This window comes from Andrena cerasifolii, chromosome 11, assembly GCF_050908995.1.
Source record: "Andrena cerasifolii isolate SP2316 chromosome 11, iyAndCera1_principal, whole genome shotgun sequence".
NCBI classification, from domain to species: domain Eukaryota; kingdom Metazoa; phylum Arthropoda; class Insecta; order Hymenoptera; family Andrenidae; genus Andrena; species Andrena cerasifolii.
Genome location: NC_135128.1, coordinates 12009642 through 12029985, shown reverse-complemented (window position 1 = coordinate 12029985; position 20344 = coordinate 12009642). Strand labels below are relative to the sequence as shown.

Here is a 20344-nt window from a genome sequence, read left to right as displayed (position 1 = left end):
CAATTTGCCGCCATCCATTACGCCGTTAGAGGGGGAGTCGGCGATTTGGGGAAGCGTGGCACAGCATCCGCGCCTGGTTCGTTCACGTTTCGTGCGTGAATCGCCCCGAAAGCGGCAGCTTCCTCCTTTGGATCGGCTCCGATTTACCCAGTCATGGAATCCATTCACCCAGGCAGATCGGAAAATTCGATTACCGTCCAATTAACTGCAAGCTTCTGTCGGGAATTCCGACTGTTTTGGTCGCTTGATGTTGTAACGGTTTGGGGGTCGAGAGAACGATACTTGGCGAGAAAACATACATCTTCCTAGCAGAGAACGGCTTCTACATCTCTAAGCACCATTAAACATTCACCTCTGTTTCTCTCTAACTTCGCACTCCCCGCATCCCACGGTGCTCCTTCTAAATAGTTAAAAACCACGTGGAATATTCAATGACCCACTCTTTAAAGTCTCTCCGCGGGCTAAGCAGCGAGAGGAATCTCTCTCTCTTCCGGCCAGTGTAATACATCTTACCAGGCCGTCCTATACAAGTCCATAAATTCAAATTCGCAATATTTCATAACGCCGCAGACAAGCCACTAAACTTCAGCCAGAAGAAAACTTGCGCGTCACGTCCCCGGGTGACTCTGGCCTCGGCGTTGCATCATAAATTCTATCGACGGCCGAATAAGGAGCCCTGATATCACCTTTCGCGCCCTACCTAGGTATCGCCGGTCCCTCCTTCCGGTCTCCACTTATTTCATTTCCCATGCACATAGGTCCCCATGGTCCGCACATAGCCGTATGTACGATAGAGTGCGCGTACTCGACGCATGTACATTGTACAATACCTGTGCATCTACATACATCGTCGTGTTACGACAATTAGGTAACGGAATGCAGATTGCGGTCCGGTTCCTACCCGTAGTTACCATACGAAGGGACGGTACCATGGGAGGAAGGCTTCGGAGGGGGTCGAAGGGGACGGTCACCGATGGTGACGTTGGCGGTAGCACCGTTCAACCATTCCACCACCGTGACAACTATTCCCCCGGGATGCAAACCAATTGAAACAGTCGTTTCGTAAGGGGCTGCTAAACTGGTAACACTTCCTAACGCGGCCACTGTTACCCATTCTCGGCGTATAATTTAACACTTCACCGGAGGAACGGGATTTCTCAGACACTTTGACTGTTACAGCAGTTTCAATTCAATTTTAAGCGACTTACGCGTGTCAGGCGTCGAGATACGTGGAGAACAGAGTTCTACGAGTGAAGAGGGGGGGGGGGACGAGTTTCCTCCGTGCACAAGGTATTCCGCATTTAATTCAACCCTGATTGACGATTGGATGATGGGATGGAGCGTCCATGGAAGGGCGTTGTTTACTCCAAGGGGAAAAATACTGTGACGGATAGTTTCTTCTAGATCCTACCTCACTACCTTCTGTGCTCTCTCAAAGAGCTATTGATACACTGTTGGGATAATATTCCTCGTCGTATCGTTGAACAATATAAAACAATTGAAGCATCGAAAAATTCTGTCCGATCGAACACGGAATAAATAAGCGTTCCGGGAGGGAGATTGATCTCGTTAAATGATTTTCATTCCGCGCGGCGTGCGAAGAATCGCGCGCCGATGAACGAGCGGCTGAAATGCGGTGCGCTTGTGCAGCTGCATCGTTCAGAAACGACATAAACCCCAGGAAATTGTGCCCCCGGGGCATCGTCGTCGCGAAGTCGATCAGCCTACAGACGATTGCGTCCTCCGGATTTCCCGTATCGTGCAAACGCGCCCGGGTTCGTTTGTTAACACCGAAGAAACTTGGACCACCAACGTTATTATTAGTTTCGCAATTTAGCGGGCAAACACCGACGAAAGGGAAAAGTGACTAACGTAGAAAAATGAAGGTGGAAAACGTTGAAAGGGGACGATCGGGAAAGGGTGGGCTACCCCATTGCCGCGATAGATCCAGCGCCAGCGTGTTGGGAGGGATGTTCGCGGGAAAATACGAAGGCTTAAGGTATGCGTGATCGGAAACACGATAGGGACAGCAACGGTATCGCCAGAAAGAAATCAGGTGTCGAGGGATCGAGGATTTTCGGGAAGGCAGTTTACGTCACTCTGCTGCAGACCCATTTCAGACTTTCCCCGTTGGCCAGTATCAGATAAGCCAATCGAGAAACAAACTTTTCGGCAGTATCGTGCCGGGGCTCCTCTCCGCTTTTTCTCCCAACGGAAGCAGCCGGCTTCCGTTATATCAGCAGCCAGATCTCGAAACGACTTCACCGTATCAGCAGTACTCCTAATAACTTCCGCTTTCTTTAATTGAATTTGATCAAGCGGTGCGCCCCTTCTTTCTTTAACGTCGTAAACTTTCTATTTGTAACGATTTCCGTCCTCTCTCTATCGTTTATTGGCCGCGCATCCCTCATCGATTTGCCATTTTCCGAAGTAAATGTCTTGGGACTTTCATCCACCGTCGTCATGTTACTTGTTACACTCGACTACAATGAATGCTTCCGCGGAAGTATTTATACCGAGCGCTTTCGTCGTCTATTTCTCTCCACACTGTGCATACTGTTCAACGAGTTCCTATTCGGTAAAGTATCTATACAAAAGTTTTCATTCAACGCCGACATTCACTCGTAACACGAGGGAAAAATCGGTCCCTTTTACCACGGAAAATTACATTAAATTCCTGTTGTTCGAGGCGGCGCTCGAACGTTATCAATGTCGAGGCGAAGAAAAGTGAGATAAAGCTGGAAATATCCGTGGAACCTCCTATGAATACAAGCCTAAGTCAACGATTTATCACCGACTTCTTGTCTCTCGCATTCCATCGCGAAAATACCCTATCGCTCCACTCGTGACCTGTGCAACTATTGACCGTCAAATTTCTCAGTGAAAATGGTACATCGCGTTGGCCCATGAGACGCTTTTGAAAGGCTCAGCGCTTTTCAATGGGGCCCGCGTATAAATTCAGCAGTTTTCGTGAACATTTCGATTGAACGTGCAGCAGAAGGGTGAACGTTGACTCGCTCAGATGGCTAAAACTAACATTTTTGCGGATATCTTTGGGACAAAAGATCCTCGGTGTGGGGGCTGAAGGATTAATGACTCGGTCGGTTCGTCACGTGTCACAGTATCACGTGACTAACGATGCAAGAAAGGAGAGAAACGGAAACGCAGGGAAGGGGACTTCCCTTTCATTCGCCGTTACGTTCTGATGCTCACAGAGTTTTCAGTCTACTTTGCGCTCGCTTATTTCAAATAAAACACTGCCCGATATCTACAGGGCAAACCGAAACCGCTCTGGAATTCCCTATCGATTTACACGCTCGTCAGATTTACGGGGACCGGGGACCAGCGTCTGCAAACAGTCACTGTACAAAGACAACTAAGTGGACACTTGGTGAGAATCGACTAAGGTCGGCACAGAATTATTTGCCGACTATTATCATACATCGAGAGATCGTTCTCGAAAAGTTCTGTTTGCCGTTTCCATTCAAGGAACTTTCGCCGGTCGGATGAAAACCTTGAATTATTATACGAGTAGTTTTCTGTTTAATGCACACGCGTTAAGTATGCCGCGCGAGTTTCTCGCACCCAAAGTCAACCTGTACTTTTCCACCGATTCCGCGAGCTGTGATGTAGAAAGTTGCTCGTAATATTTCTCAAAATAAGGCGCGTTCCTCGCTATTGAGATGCAGCGCAGGGGATAACTTTTTCCGAGGAAAAGGTGCGAGTTCGCGGTGAAAATGTATAGGAGAAAGTTTCGTTCGGTTCCTTCGGGTCATATAAAACTTACAGCAACCACGCCCTTGAGTCTTTCACGTGGGATAAATATCGTCCACCCTGTTACGAGGGAAACCAACTTTTCATCGCACCAAAAGTAATGACTTCGGAATCGATCGCGCCCGTGGAAAGCTCATCGATAGAGTAGGCTAACTTCCGCCTAACAAAATGCCTACCATCTGGACCATTCGTTAGCGTGTACGTCGTCGAACGTCTTATTTGGACAGAGCCATGCAAACTTCTTCGTTTCTTAGATAGAATGTTCCAAACTCGCCAAAGTTCTCTGGAGAAAGGGACGATCGCTGGGTTTCAACACCCAGCTTGTTAGTGGCGAACAAGTGTGACCGGACAGGAGGAAAGTGTTTTTCGAAAAGTCTTCTAGATAATAGCATATTTACTTGGAATGCTTGAAATAGCTTCGCATGTATTTGTCACGAAATCTGTATCTCACGATCAGTTGGCTTGACACGAATTCCCATAAGGTGTTAGAGGTCTATCCTATACCTCCAGCGAGCTTCCGGTTCAAGACGACGTAACCGCAAAGCAATTTGGACCGGTGGTTCCGTGCATAAGTGATCCAACGGCCAGAGAAGTACACAAACTTGTCACTTATTGCGTAACCATATCCGGAGGGCAGTTTGTTACAATTTCTCCCCACTGCTCGTTCGTCGTATGCGCACCTTTCCTCCTCCTTTTCTCGAGTCTCTTCTTTTCGCTCCTCTCTGCGGCCTGCGGACCGAAACTCGTATCGTACAGTTACAACCCTGCCCCTAAATCCTTCCGAGTGAGCGGTGCCACCGTGGAGAACATACAGAACCAACTTCTCTCCCTTACCATTCGTCCAACACGCCTGTTAAAGGGGCCGAAAGTAGTATCTATCTACTTCTAACCCAGCGCCGAGCTCCCTCGCTCCCGGGTGCAGCTTCCGAGATTTATTTATCGCGCTGCTCGGACCCTTGTCCTCTTCGACTATTCCTTATGGATCCCCCCCAAGTACTCCTTTCCACGGTATTCTCGGACTGACTATTCCGCAACGGCTCGCCGTACGCGACCGTGACGATAAACCTCAGGACTCTATCGAATCGCCATAATAGCTTGCCAGAAATAAATGAACATGAAACCGTCACAATGTCTGCTTGGCTTTTGTGTGAAATTCCCCAATTCTAATATCTGTCGGGCCCGCGCAGCAGAGGAGGCTTGGTAAATTCCCACGGGCATTCGAGGTGTTTTTTAATAAAGCTCCCGTGGACTTTCACGAGCTGGTCGACAACGATTATAAATTACAATCGCCGCTTATCCAGACGTCCCAGAAGCCGAAACGACTTTTCGATATTTCTCTTTTTGCCCTTCGTTCACCGAAGGAAAGATCGGAGAGTACAATACGTACGAGGCCAGAGTATAATACATCGAATCGGGACGAAATGCCTTTTCACGAGTTCTTTTGAGCTTTCAAAGCTCGGAACAATATCTGACTTGAGATTGGGGTCGCGGGAAGTCCCTCGGGTAAGAAGTGTTATCTACGTTTCCCCAAGCCCGAAACGAGACCCCCCGCCGACCACCATTCAAGCCACCTTCAACCCCTTTTGCCGACCAAGCACTCACCCCTCCATTTTAATCACTACTTCTGATAGCCTCGTCGATTGGATCAGGGACCCTTTCGTTCACCCGGTGTGCCTCTTCGATCTTCAGACTTCCAAGGATCCCATTACACCTGATGCAGTGAAATTTCAAAATACTCCACGCGATTAGAACCAATCATTGCCAAACTCTCGCTACGCAGACGGTAGTTGTCTGGATTTCTAACAGACGTGGCAAAACATGCGGTAATTATAAGAGCAAGAGGACGGTATTTGATGCGAATGTTAATTAAAGTTCCCCACTTTAGACAATAGGTTTATTATGCGTTGGCACAACTGCTCTATTTCTCTTCCGGGAGTATTCAACATGTAACAACATTGTCCTACTGAATGGAGCTTTCTTAGTCCTGGAAACGGCGAGCTTATTGCTTCGTGTAGGCGAAAGTTGGAACAATGGTTCAAGACGTAGTATGTTCCGTAATTCAACAGTCTGGCGCAAAAATTCTCATCTTCCTACATTTAGTATGCCGATACTTTGAATGGATTCGGGATCTCGCGACGGAGAAACGTTGGAGTTGGAGTATTTCATTCGAAACTTTCTGAATGTTAGGCATTAATAAGCAATTGGCGAAAGTTCGTCACCCCGTTCACCGTAAACGTATCCACAGAAGCTCTTCGTAATACAGACTCGAGCTGTGAAAAGACCCTAAAGACCGTATTCCCGGCCCGCCATTAAACCCTCGATCGTTCAAGTGCTAATTATTCGCCCGAGTCTAATGATGCCAATTAAAATTTTCTGCGATGCCTTCGACCCACCGGGAATTTCAACTTGCCTGTTTCTTCGACCCGAACCACTCGGTGTCCATAACTTTCAGCCGGATATTTGCAATTATATTGATCGAGTTTTTCATTATTACGAGTGCCATTTCACTTAGCTATAAAGCAGAGTATAATCCCCCAATATTCCCCCTTTCGCAGCAAGACCAAGATTTTCCATCTCGGAAAGTTCGAAGTTATTTATTCCGGGAAGGCAATAGCACTGCCATTTGTTTGTAATAAGATTGGTATTTCGAAAATACCACCGCACATCTGTTTCCAAATTTCACGCGAAGAGAATTTACCCAAGGCCCTTCAAATCTTTTGATAGACCCTCGCAAAATCGTTTCTGCGTCATTGACAAGGTATACAATTTCTTAACGTAATCTCGAAAAGTGAGGTCCCTGTATAAGACGATAGGCTTTCACCCGAAAAGTGGGTTCCTTGTTATAGTTATTGAAATGCGTAAATAGGGGGTTTCAGCAGTACCGATGTACATATATGTCTACATACAGACGTACATACACCTGGCTGAGGAGAACGCGCTACGAATATATCGTCTACAACATCCGGTACCAGGGGGAATGGTTGTCTAAGGGTCGGGTGAAGGGTAGAAGGCGGTGGAAGGGATGGATTTGGTGATGTAGCAGGCTGAGACCTAGCCGCAAGCTATGCATGGAATGTTCTTGCACGAGTCTGTAGATTGGGGGTGCGAAAAGGGGTGCCTTGATCCCGGATAGTGCCATCTTAATTAATTTCCTCTCAATCGAAATTCCCGTCGTCGAAGGGTCCCTGCACGACACGGCGTGCAGTCGCGCCTTACACTTGCACTGATCACTTGATCCGAACTATGCGCTCTGATCGTCGTTACGAGTTTATATAATTTACGAGCGAAATAAGCGAGCAACATCAGTGCAGAGTACGAGAGAATGCTCCTTTAATAAGATACGTTTCTAAACGACCACCTTGTACAAATCCGATTGGGTCGAAGTGGTTCGAACGGACGACTAGTCAGCCAATTGTCCCTCTGAAGTGGAACTCCTGATAGCCAGTCTCCGTTCCGAAGAGTACGGACCAGACGGCCGTACGGTCATATTATATTTTCCTTCAAGCCTGCCTGACCCTGACAATAAGAATTAATCGACGTCTCTGCACTTCCGTTCGCGACAATTCCTTTCTCTATTCCAGCAAATCATTTCTCCACGTTCACTTACGACGTCCCCCTGGTCATAAAGTCCTCCACGAATCGCGCCGTAAGACACAGAATGTCATGGTGTATTGATCTCGCGATAACTTTGATTGCCGCCACAGAAGGATGTATTATTTACCAGCGGGAAAAAATTACACCCTCGCGGTAGAGTTTTATTGCTCTGAAAGCTTCGCAGACTCGATAAACCAAATTTTTTGCCCTTAAACTGTGTACTCGCGACGATACGACCGTCGAGAACCTATTACAGCGCAAAATTTATACCTCTTATATCATCGTATCGGTGTATTATTTCTGCAGGCAATTATTTAAAGTTTTTCACAAATATTATGTACAAGGCGGGCGATACTGCTCGACACGGCGACACTAGAACTGCTGTGAGCGGCGATATTTTCCTAAATTTTAGAGATAGAAGTTATTGAGTTAACTATCCTCGCCCTCGGGATCAAGCAGCAGCACGTTAGGAAGTTATAAGTCTTTAAAGTTTAATTTTAACTTGAACTCTCCCGTGGAAAGTTAGTTTAGTTTTAGCTTACTTATACTTTTGCGGTCAAGTCTGGAAACCTTAAGAACCTCCGAGATTTTACAATAAACTCCTAATGGTTTATATCGCGGAACTGGAAACTACGAAGATCCGTATACATATGTATGCGCTTCGGGTTGGGTTTTCGAACTTTTATTTACGTTGCAGTTTGCGTGGAATTTATACTTTGATTGCGGTGAAGCTACTATCAGAATCGTTTCCATCGCGTTGAAGTAAGGGATATGGATGAAGGGTTTAACCTACCTAACGCTTAATCGATACACGCAGCTATCAAACGATTATTACACTAAGTATCTGTAGAAACGAGGAAGAATTTTGCTCCTCAGGACTTTCATTCATCGTAATGATCATAAACATTTCATACTAATTTCGTTTCACAACGCTTTGTTTAATCCTGCATCGCGAAACATTTGCAGGCCCTCCAGGTACTTTTAAATGTACAAGCATAATGTATAAAGCAATGGCAAATGACGCAGATATTTTATAAGAGGGAAGAGGTAAAAAATGGAGAGTGTTGGGTGACTCGCCCCTAGTCTCCGCCACTGTTTCCACCCCGTGGTGGTCGAGGGTGGTGGATAGGACAGGGCACTGCGTGGCGGGGCGCGGGGTGACGATTTTGCTTTGGCCCGAGTCGTCGCGACGCTAGCGCCGCGCCGGAGGCTCCAGTCCGAGTCCAGCATCACTCGTGGTGGTTTCGCGCGCGCATCCCCCGCCAAGGTGCGATTACTTTCCGAGGAAAGGGAGAGAATCCGTCCAGGTGATTCCGTCACGTTCGCCTAACACCTCGAAACCATCTCGGAAACGCACCAGCACCCTCACTTCTCACCCCTTTCACCGTGACAAGCTCGCGGCGAGCCGAAGGAGACATCCCGAGAACGCGTGGAAACAGCGCGTAAAACAGGATCGGTGGAGCATGTGAAGATGGAAAAATCAGTGGCACGCGAACACGACCTATCAGCGAGGAAAGCACGATCGCACCAGTGGCCAACAGCGGATTGGCATGCGTACGTGTCGAATATTTTCAAGCGTGCCGAGACAATAACGCGAGCGACTGTCATCAACGATACGCCGCTAACACTCGCTGCCTCGACGTTGTAAACACAAGAATTTCAGCGCCGCGGCTGCATTTATGTCGCGACCGCGTGGAGGTTACTTCACCCAAACATACGCCGCCTTTCTGGTATTGTACCAGAGAGGGCTCGCGCAGTAATCGGCTGCGAACGGGATCGCAAGGACGAGACCGCGGCGCGCTTATCGCGGAATACCCGAGCCTCTTTGTGATTTCATCGTCGTCATAGTGAGTGTTAAGTTCTCAAAGTACATACTCCGTTCAGTGGTACCGAAGGTATTCTCGACGCGTCGAATTTCTGAATTTCCATCGAGATTCATCGGTCGCTGTATCCACTTCGGCCTCTACGCTCCACGAGTGGCAAGTTGTCGACGCGCATCGTCGCGTAATCACGTGAGGAATGCGGGGCGCGGACCACGCTCTCGAATACTTGAAAATGCCACTCGAAATGGGAAATTCGCTGGATCGATCCGCTGATCGACGATAAATACACGGTCGGTTGTGCATGACGTGGGAAAGCAGGCGATATATGTGTACGATATTCTATATGCGGAGAGAGGGAGAGGGTGACAGAGAAGAAGTGAGAAACAGAAACAAGAGGAACGAAATTAAAGTGCGCGAGTTGCTTACTGGAGCGCGAATGAATTGTAGGTCGGATATTTGGAAAATTGCGGCCGCCAGCTGCCGGAGAGACGGTTTCACCGAGTGATCCTGAGAGGAACGGAATCGATACGGAATCGAAAGTTTTTTTCGCCGTCGATAACACCGACCACCTTTCTTCCTCCCTTCCGTTTCGGCCTGTTCGCTCGTTCCCGCAGCCCTCGCAGGAACACGGGGCTCCGCTGCCGCGAGCGTAATTACACCAAGTGTCGCCGGAGAAAAATTACGGCCAGTCGATGGAGTAAAACGTGTTGTACGAACCCCTTCGACGTTCGCTGGAAATTCGCGGGGCGCGTGTACGTGTGCCGTTTTCATCCCTCTGCCCCAACACACACACACACACACACACACACACCCACACACACACATACACACACACATCGCCCACCTCTAGTCTCGTGAAATATATTTCCGTGCGACTCGGTTCTGCTCGGCGCGCGACAGAACGTTCGTCCGGGATTCGAATAAAGTGGGCGGTGAAAGTGCGTACAGATTACGGTGACATGAACGAGATTCATCAGTACGCCGAGAGTTGCACGCATCAGTGATAAATAAATGAAAAGTGCGCCGAGGGGTAGAGAGACCAAGAAACGATCCAGCAGTGCACGAACCGAGTTCTCCATTTGCATTCGTGGTCCGAGAGCCGCTTGATTTCGGGCCATTGTCTTCTTTCTCTGTCGTGTGGTCCAGTGTATTTCACGTCAAAGGCGATTCTCTGGGCTGGCCCTTGGACGCGGCCACAGGACAAAGGAAACACGATCTACTCGAAGGTGAGTTTGATACCGCTTTGCGGCTTTTTTTCCAGGCGATTCGCCCCAGTACCGTGGGGGGTGGACGCTGTTTTTTCTTTACTCGGTGACAGGACTTCTTTTATCTCGTCAGAACCTCTGCACCGTGAATCACGGCATTAAACACGGTACAACAGAGTGGCAACGTCCCAGATACGGTATGCAGCTACTCTGGTTTCCATGTAAAGATCACTGTGAAATGTTACAAAAGCTGTATATGTTAATACCGGGAGTTATGCATAACCAAACGAATCAAGCTGCCCACGCTCCCGATGAAATATTTGACAAATATTTATTATGCGTTCATCTGTCGCTTGAACATCATCTATAAAATTTATCGAAACGGTAACTCCGTTGCCCGTTTCCCAATGCAAATATACGAACGTGCCCACCGAGCGTTTTGATCATAAATTGTTTGCGATATTTTATGAGCTAAAGTCGACAAGTCGAATCACTTGCATAAATAGGGCGTTATTTCTCTCGAGGTCTGTTAAAAAATATTTATGTTTAATTCGCCGCTTTGGAATATCATTCACTTACAGCTCAACCCGATATCAACTGTATTCCCTGCAAAAAAAGCAAAATATTTGCAATAATTTTTTCTCCATCCCTGGAGGAATCACTTTCGGCTTTCAGCCCCGCTTCCGTTTCACTTTATGCATGAAATCGTAATGAATCCTCGGGAACGAACTCAATCCCGTCGAAATCGCCGATGAACTCGTCACAAAAGAATGTTGCTTCTAGAAGCGAAGGCATTTGGAGCCTCTTAATCCGTCTTTACCTCTCTTTTACTGTCCTCAAGCGGCCGTGAAAGTCGAATGAAACAAACGCGCCTGCTAAATTAAGCGAGAGGGCAAACTCAATATCGTCCCCCGAAGCCCGACAACTTTTGCAAACCGTTCCAAAGCCGTTCGTTCGTAAAACCTTGTTCCAAATAATTGCTACCCGGTGAATAGCATTTCACTTGCAATTTATTTAATAACTCTTTCGCAAAGATAACTGCTCGTTCGCGTGACAGTCCGAGACGAATCCCAAAGCGACCCTTTAATCGCCGCTGCGACTCTGGAAAAGGGGTAGATTTCCTAACCCGTAACGAATGCCGACAAATAATCCCTTTCGCACAGAATTATCTCTGTCGGAGTCTACTCGGCTGAAATCGTGCCCGCTTATAGGAACTTTGTCCCCGATTGTAACGATTATGCCACTGTTCACTGTGCCAGCGCCAGCGTTTCGCTGATTGCGCATTTAATAATACGGTTGTTCGTTATTTGCTTGGTCGTACGTTTGGTCGCGCGGCGTGATTACCTGTTCCTTGGCTTTTCGCGAGCTGGATTTATTGGACGAATGCATGCTCGGCGGAATTGCTCGCGTTACAAGTATCGAAGGTTCGATCGAACCGGAAAGAACGAGGCCAGGTGACAGTCGGGGACAGAAACTCGGGCGAATAATGGGCGAATCTTGTGCAAAACTGAAATGATTGATGGAAGAACGAAGGGGGCGGGCAGCGAGAGAAGAGGGTCGTAGGAAACGGCTCGGGGAACAAAAGGGTGGGAGGAAGTAGTTATGCTTGTGTACAGAGGGTAGGTCGACACCTAGGACGGCCGAACGCAGTTAACTCGAATGCTTCCGATAATAGTGATAGTACCGGGAGTCATCAACCGACTGCTCCGGTTAATGAGTTTTCCAGCCTTTCCTGCTGACAGACATTTGTCATCGTTCGACTTGGACGAAGCAATTTCTGCCACGACCCTCGTTCCGCGGGACGAGGAGAACGCTCGTGAGATCTTGTCGGTAAATAACTGGACGAGAAATAACGATGTGCAGACTTGGGTACGCCGGCATGCAATAAACAGTATATTCAACTTTCATAACCAACTTAATAGGTACATAGTAAATAGTAAATGGAACTCGTTCAAAGAGACTCGCCTCTTCAGATTTCAATATCATTGATCTATTCTCTTTGAAGGATTCTTATAATATTGTCATCTTATTGTCTCCTTTATTACTTTATCACTGAATTCCTTCGTGTTTGTAACGGAGTCGCTGGAACGTAGGCGGTTTCCAGTGCTCTAGAAAAGAGTTTAATTCGAATTCGCACGCTTCGGATTGTTCCCGGATACCTACGTGGCAAAGGTCCAGGTCGTGGTGGATACTGGAAAGTCCGAGTGCGCGTTCTCGAAAGTTTTGTGGACTCCTGAAAGTTCCGTCCGTTCTTGAAAACCTGTCTTAAAAGATTTCCAGGAGGCCACTCGGAGATCTTGATATATTCCTGCGTTAAATTTGAACCGTCCCGTTCCCAGCCAACCGACTGACTTTGCAATTATTCTATTTCGAGACCGGGGCTGTATCAGATAAGCTTTCTATCTTGTTCGCTGATCTAGGAGCGAACGATATCAACGTGGAATAATTTTCCCACGTAATAAATTTCGCTGGTATCTGGGCTATTTGTATCAATAACCATGCATCATAATTTATCACCCCGGATCGCGATGCTCCGTTATACGATCGCAATTCCGCTGATAAGCCATCTTACGCTTCATTTGAATAACGCGGCCGTCTTGGACGCTCGCGTCTGGTTTCGATGCCGCGACCGTCTTAAAAACACCTCGCGTGACCGTAAACTGATTTCTCGCCTGGAAATTGTAAATGAACACCGAAACGGCCGGAAGAAGATTTGGCCGATGCGGAAACCGGATCGGCCGTTGTTCAGAAGAACAATCGGCTGCCGCGATTAGAATGTAAATGCCAGTTAACAGTGCAAAAAGCACGGATATATCAGGGTGGAGAACCGGCTGGAACCGTCACCGGAATATGTAATCCCGTTTCCGTTCAATATTCAGGAAACCGATGCGCCGCACTGGGTCAAACTAATCACTCACGAGGTTTCGCGCGGGCATAACGATTCTATACGTTTCGGAGCAAAGGCCGATTAGCAGATTTGTCATGCAGCCGGCGGTGTTTGGACTCGCGAATACCCCATTAGTGACGTACGGGCCTTGGCCAGACAATGCCCGTATGCAAAGACGGCAGCTCCGTATTCTACTAAGTGAACGCTGCTTGATCAATGGGAATCCTATATTTCGGGGAAACAGTACGTCATACCGTGAAACTCTGTGCGTGACATCGCGTCCTTTCCACTTTGCGGTGGATTAATGCGTGACACGCGGGACTGATGTTACTGCACTCGTGACAAGAGATACGTTACACACTGTACTATTAGCGGAGTGCTCGCGGTCGGATTTATGGGCCGCTTAAAAACACTATTGCCTGTTGCAACTGTCATTATGTCGTCAACTATTCGATTCGATCCGGATCCAACCAATACAGTTGTCCACATAGGACTGCCCGGAGTAGTTCGTTCAATGACACATAGCTATGTCGTTTACAATGTCGTTTAAACCAGCATAAAACATTTATTAACATACGCTATTCGATGGTTTGGTATATGAACGACTCTAATGGTTATCGGGGCGTGATATACGGGGCGAAAAAGTAATAAAGCAGATATATTTGACAGAGTTACGAGCGCGCAAGGAAGGCATGCGAAACGTGTTACATTGGTCTCTATTGCGTGAGCGCAATGTGCGCGTATTTCACGTAAGAAATCATGCGACAGAAGCCGGCTTGCACTCGGCCAATATAATCCTTTCACACGCTTGCAATATATAATATCACCTTATTTACCGAATGCACGAGGTGTTCCGCGAGGGGCGCAAAATCTAAACCGTCTAAATTTCCGCTACCCCGTTTTTCAATGCCAAATGTGTAAATACATCAACGTGGGCTGTGTCAGTGTTATTCGCGAGAGAAGCGGGGGATAGGCTAGAAGCGATAAATTGCCACAACCATCCCTGTGGCTCGGAAAAAAATAAAGTATCGTTAGTAGGTAAGGTGAATGTCCCAATTTCTGCTCATGTCCCCATTTCTGATCATTTCGTATTTTTCTTATTATCATATGCGTTACGTTTGTACTATAGTTGCAACAAAATAATTCTAAACTATTTAAACATTTACGCGAGTGTTGCACGAGCTTGGGGCAACACATACATCGCTATTTTTCATCAGCAGAAATACGGACATTTAGAGCATTATATATTTGATTAGAAATTACTAATAGTTAACAATCTTTAAATATCTTTCTTAAATAGTTTTTGAATTGGTTGATTTATTATTAAAGAATTAATCAATTACTCTGCAAATTTTGATCACGAACAAATTTTTTACACCTTCTTTATGACGAGTTATCTCTTAAATGAGCAGAAATTGGGACATTCACCTTACTCCCTTTTTTTCAACAAAACTGTCTCCCTGTTCGTCTATTTGCAATTTCCATCCAAAAAAAAAATTAAAACATTCCCAATAAATAAATTCTACCTATCGAGAATACACGTTTTCCTTGTTGCGATCTGACGAGAACGTAATAAGATGACTGTAACAGACGAAGCGCGCAAACGCAGGACAAACCTCACTTCCATAGATTACCCGGCGTGCATTCAGCATAAATCCATCTCGATAATAGCGTCGATCGTTCCCCATTAAAGCAGCAATCTGCATTAAGTTGGTCGGGAATGGGGGCGCACGCGTGCTGGATGCCGCGAATCACGGCTCTTTAACGCAGCAACGAACACCGTGAAATTACCAGGAAAAACGTGCTCAGCTCGTCCCTCGCAGTTTTCTGCCTAAGCCCGGTTGAGCTTTGCGGTTGGTAGAAACACGAGGCAACTCCACCCTCTCAAATTTCACTTTTTGTTTCCTGCAGCCGATCCACCTACCGCATCCTCCGGTCTTTACCAGCTCGGTTTAACGTCATAGGTAATGTGCCGGTCGATGGATGTCTGTTGCATAAAAGGCAGCGACTTAACGTTGTGTTCGTTGAGGGGTTATTACCGTCGGCGGGTTGCAACGAGAGAGCCAGTCCTGACTTGTGCTCGCTACTCGAAAACCGTAGTAGAAGAGTGGTTACGGTTTCTGACTCGGTAGTGCCGGCTACGTGCATGAATATTTTACAAAAATGCACGCCTCAAAGAACCCAGTCATCCCCTATTCACGGTTGCTCGAATTTGCGGCGACACACCGCGCGTGCACATGTACAATCGCGTTCCTCCCGCTTGTTTTAGAGCGCATTGTGCTCTCAGTGCGTTCGCTCGAATGCGCACGTTCCTTGTCCGATGCGTCCGTCGTTTCTTCTCCGAACAAAGAACGCAGTGGCTTTCAGCGAAATAGATTTTTATTCGAACGCCGATGTAAAGATCTCCCAGGGGAGTACATATTTCGCTGGAGGATCGCTCGATGGGTATCGCGGGATTCGCTGCCATTCGCGCGGATACGCGGCAACAATCTCTTTCGTAACCCACGTACACTTGCCCGTGCGAAAAATCCACCCACGACGCACGCTGGATGTATCAGCAGCATCCCCTATGCGTCGCGAGGAACTTGTAAATGAAGATCGATAAACAACGCCGCTGAAATGGGAAGGAACTACTCTTCCGGCCCAGGGAGGTAAAGTTTTCAGAGTTTTGGTGGTGTTGGAAAGTTTTCCGCGTGCAGGTCGATAACAAAGCGGTTGCTAAAAGGTGACCCATCCTGCCCAACGCGAGGCGCGCCAACAACTCTCGGCGGAATTAACTTGGACGGAACGCGAAAGAGGTCTCAAATTTCTTCGCGGAACCACGATCCGCTCGACCATCGATTACACGATTAAACGGTGTAGTCAGCTCGCATCGTTAATCACGAGTTTATCTGGCGAACCGAACGGGGGGTGAAAGGTTAGTTACGCTTTCTCCGAACTTAAAAGCTTGTGAATGACAAGAGATTTATTCTCACGCGTTCCCTCGATATGTCACACAAGTTAATCGTAAATTGTTCCCGCCGCCCAAGTCTTTCAACGCCAGTCAGACGGGACATTTATTTTCCCGCGTGCCCTGGTAGTCATGATTTATGATCGCGGTTCGGTTCCATCGATTCCTTTGATCACGGGGGTGCATTAACGACGCCTTTCCACGGCCATTACGCTTTCTTCCCTTCTCCGCCGATCGAATCGCTGGGAATGAGACCTCGTTCATTTTCCAGCAAAGTTGTTTCGCATTCTGCTTCATGCACCGCGGTGCATACAAGTCAGTTGCACTCGTGTTTCACGAAGTTTCGAGAACGTAACCTCGAGCAGCATTAAACATAAGGTGTTGCCGCCGAGCGGAGGGAAAAGGGGAAGAATGTAATGAGCTCCTGGAACGACCGTCCAACCTGTAGGAAATTCATTTGCAAAAATTCTATTGGTCTCACGCGGCTTCCCGTCCCCTTCGTTCTCGCGTGCTTTCAACGTTTATGAAGTCTTCGTTCCTCCCTCACGTTTTTATTCCCCACCGGACGAATAATGCTGTAACACAGTCGGTTCTCGGTCTCGACAAGTGTCTCCTTTCATTCAAGTCCGATCAGCCGCAAATGACTCCTTCTACCCGTCGATGGACTTTTATTAAATTGAAGTTGTCGGCTGGACAACGGCTGGAGAAATCCATCGACGCGTGTCGAAGGAAAGGAAAGGCAGTCTCGGGGGAGGTTAACTGCTAGCGCAGGTAAATTCAAATGCGATCGTGAAAGTGGCGGTGGTTGAATGCCGATCGTCCGCTGTGACGTCGCTACCATCCCTTCGAAGGAGAAACGTAAGGAAAATAAAGCGGCAGTTGCGACCGTTCCTCCGCTAAATGAGATTCTGATACTGCGATCGGATCCCTGCGGCTTGGAGGGCGGCGGTGGTAGGGGCTTGATTTATCGGAAATTAATATGCTACGCGACCGAGACCGGTGAAAACACTTCGCCACGTTCGTTGGGAAGACGGGCGGCGCACGGTGTTGGAAAGAGGAAGACACGGCACGAGAATTTAAAATAGATTTGCTCGAGCTAGAAGCATCTTCGTCGCTCGTTCGAGGCTTATCAGGCCTAAGAAGCTACGTAACGAAGCATGGGCGGGATTGGCTGAAGCATATTAATGCTTCTCGAGAATCGAGGTACAGGAGCGCTGCTTGCTGATGGAACTACCTCTCCTGGACTCGAGGGACGGAAGAGCTTCTGAGCTGCGGAGATAGAGTCCCGCTTGCTCTAAGAACCACCACGTCCCCGAACGAATTCGGGAAATGAACAGGGGTTAGCTGGAATGATCTTGACTTATGGTGGTGGGTGAACTCTGGGGGGAGATTAAGACACTGCGGTTATCGTGACAGCGAACCTAGCATTTCCTCGCGTTAGATACCTTAAATGTTTCGTGTGTCCGGCGGATACATCGTACATATAATCGTGGAAGGATGCGAATAGTTTCTGCAAGCTTCCCGTTGTCTGTTTCAGGAGGTCCATGGAATAGCGACGCAACGATGATCAGGATGCAGTTTTTTCGACTCGTTCTGGCACTCCTAGGAGGCACGCATGTCCTGTGCGCACAACCTTCTGCTTCTCCCACGGTGAAAAGTGCCGGTGAGTACATATTTTCAACCGGTATGCACGTTCATCCTTTCTTAAATCAGTCGTACGTCTGCCTGGTCATTAAACTGTAATTGAAAGCAATACTGTCGGCTGAGATATCTAGGGCAACGTGTAATGAGAAAGATTTCGACATATTCATACCACTCGACATTCTTTCGTGATAAGTGTATCTCCCGATGATCGATTCGGAGTGCAGCGTAACGATCGCGGTGTACCAAGTCTGTGTTTTATCGTACCTTAGCCGAGACACGAGGCTCGTGAGGAGCCTGAAGGCTTACCTCGTTCCAACAGCCGCGGTTAGATACCGACGAAGGCGAATAGGGCGCTGGCTTTCCATGTAATTAACGACTATCCATCCTCTCGGTAATTATGAAGCTGAAAGGTAGGGCTGTAATGAAATCTGTACAAGCAGCTCGCGCAGAAGGAGGCGGCATGCGAATGAGTCCGTCAAGAAGACTGATGAGTAACCCGTACGCATTATAAATTGTAACGACGTAATTATGCGATTCCGCTTGACATCTGTCATCCGGCTAGATGTTTTGCACACCAAGCAGCATATCGTGCAGACAAAACGCCTGTCCTGTCGTTGCATTTACCGCACCCTCTTTCGTCATCCGTGAAGTGGAAAATTTATCTCTTCGCCAAGATTCGAAGGCTAGTGTCTCAGTTTCTTAGTAACGAAACCTGATCTCATCGAGTGATCATTGTCGATCCTGGATCGATACAGCGAGCACGATCGATACGCCCCAGGCTCGCGTCTGGCTACTTCCGTTAAATTCTGCTATAATTCCCACAATTTGGCGCTCAAGTCGTGCGTAATCGAGCGAATCTGTGCTCCTTGGGCTCTTATTTTGCTACAGCAGCCTGTGCTCTATCCAGGCATCGGTTTCAGCGCCAACCGATATTTCATCGCAGCTTCCACACTAAGGAGATCAGCAATTTTTATTACCCGCGCCTTCGAGCCGATCGATTCCCTTTCCATTGATCCTCTTCGTTTAGTATACCCCATCGGTTCCCCATATTATTTCGACGCGTCATAAATAATCGTCGTGCTCGTTAGATCCCTTTTCGATTCTAAAGAAACTCCGAGGATGGTAATAGTAATATGATTCGCGTGCACAATACGTGGAAATAATACGATTGAAAGTTTTATATGTATCACTAGTCTTTGTACAGAAAAATCGTATTACCTAGTAAAGTACTGGCAATTTATCGGGTAATATTCCGTTGGAGCAGGCACGCGGGCGAAGAACGTTATAACTGCGCGCAAAACAAGCCGCGAAAGAGCTTTCGCTTCGTCTACGGTGGAAAGGAGAATGCGATAAATTCGATTCCATATTCGTCATCGCGTTTGATGGGAGAAATTCCGCGGCGTGTTTCGTGTTTCCGTTTTATTGAATGCCGATATCGATGGATGGGCTAGAATGGACAGTCTGGCCCGTTTAGGTCGATGCCGTTGTTGTGCCTGTATCGAATCTCTGCTAGGCCCTCGTGTCGCCCAGTTCTGTGAGTGCCTCTTACAGCTTGATTACGTTCGAGAAAAAACCAATATCGCGAGCATTCGCTGCTCTCGCGAATCCTTTAGCCGAGAGAATGAGTATTCCACAAAAGTACACTCGCTAAACGGCTAAATAAGTACGCATTCAATTCTTCCTCCCCGAGGTTCTGAAAGTCTGCGCTGCCGAGGGTATTCGATGCAAACTGCCGGTTTATTAGACTTGCCGAACGGCACTGTGGCTAGGTGTTGCTCGGACACTTCTTTCCTTTCCATCGAATTCGTTTTCTATCCCTATTCTCGCTGGGATTGTGTGTACACACAGACGCGATAACGTGTATAATGCGGGTCGAGGAGGCTGGCGTGACCCTAATATCATCCAGTACGGGGTAGTTGCCGGAGAACGCGGCCCCTCCACCAATCTTCAGACGCGGTAAAAACTAAGATTACTATGCAATGCAATCAGCGGGCTACCAGGCTTCTTTCGGATTAAAACACAGCTCGGGAATCCCGGTCGAAACTATTGTTTTGCCTGGAACGAGATTGTGCGACCAACCCCTCGGTAAAAAGTTACACGCAACAGCGTTTTGAAGGGGGTGGTCGAGTCTAAAAGGAATTCGCTGGCTGAACGTCATTACCCGCGTTCGGATTGTGTACACCAGACACTTATTTGCAAACCCTGCCACTACCTTTGAACTCCATTAAGCGTTTGCATATTCATGAAACATTTTTACCAGCATTGCGAAACGGTCGTTCTCCACTTGTTGCAGCGATTTTAACATTATTAGTTGCCACGATTAGTTACGTCTTCTACGATTATATCCCATCTTCCCGGTGATCTGTCAGAGAATAACACACTTCTCGTTGACCGACGTTGATCCTATTCTTTAATTATAGTCGCCAAGCTGTAGAGCCCTTTTTAATTGGGACGTTTGTCTGAGAAT

General features: G+C 47.5%; 1 protein-coding gene across 6 annotated transcripts in view; it reads left to right on the top strand.

Annotated features, from left to right (window-relative positions):
- Nucleotides 1-20344, top strand: part of LOC143374700 (zwei Ig domain protein zig-8) — a 139219-nt gene that overhangs the window by 22959 nt on the left and 95916 nt on the right. For 4 of the 6 annotated variants that reach the window (XM_076823048.1, XM_076823045.1, XM_076823044.1 and 1 more), the window contains exon 2: nt 17771-17896. In XM_076823048.1, the coding sequence (XP_076679163.1) occupies nt 17771-17896 (126 nt within the window). Of the gene's footprint in view, nt 1-8345; nt 10418-17436; nt 17573-17770; nt 17897-20344 lie in introns of those variants that run through there. The other 2 variants (XM_076823047.1, XM_076823046.1) reach the window with 2 other exon arrangements.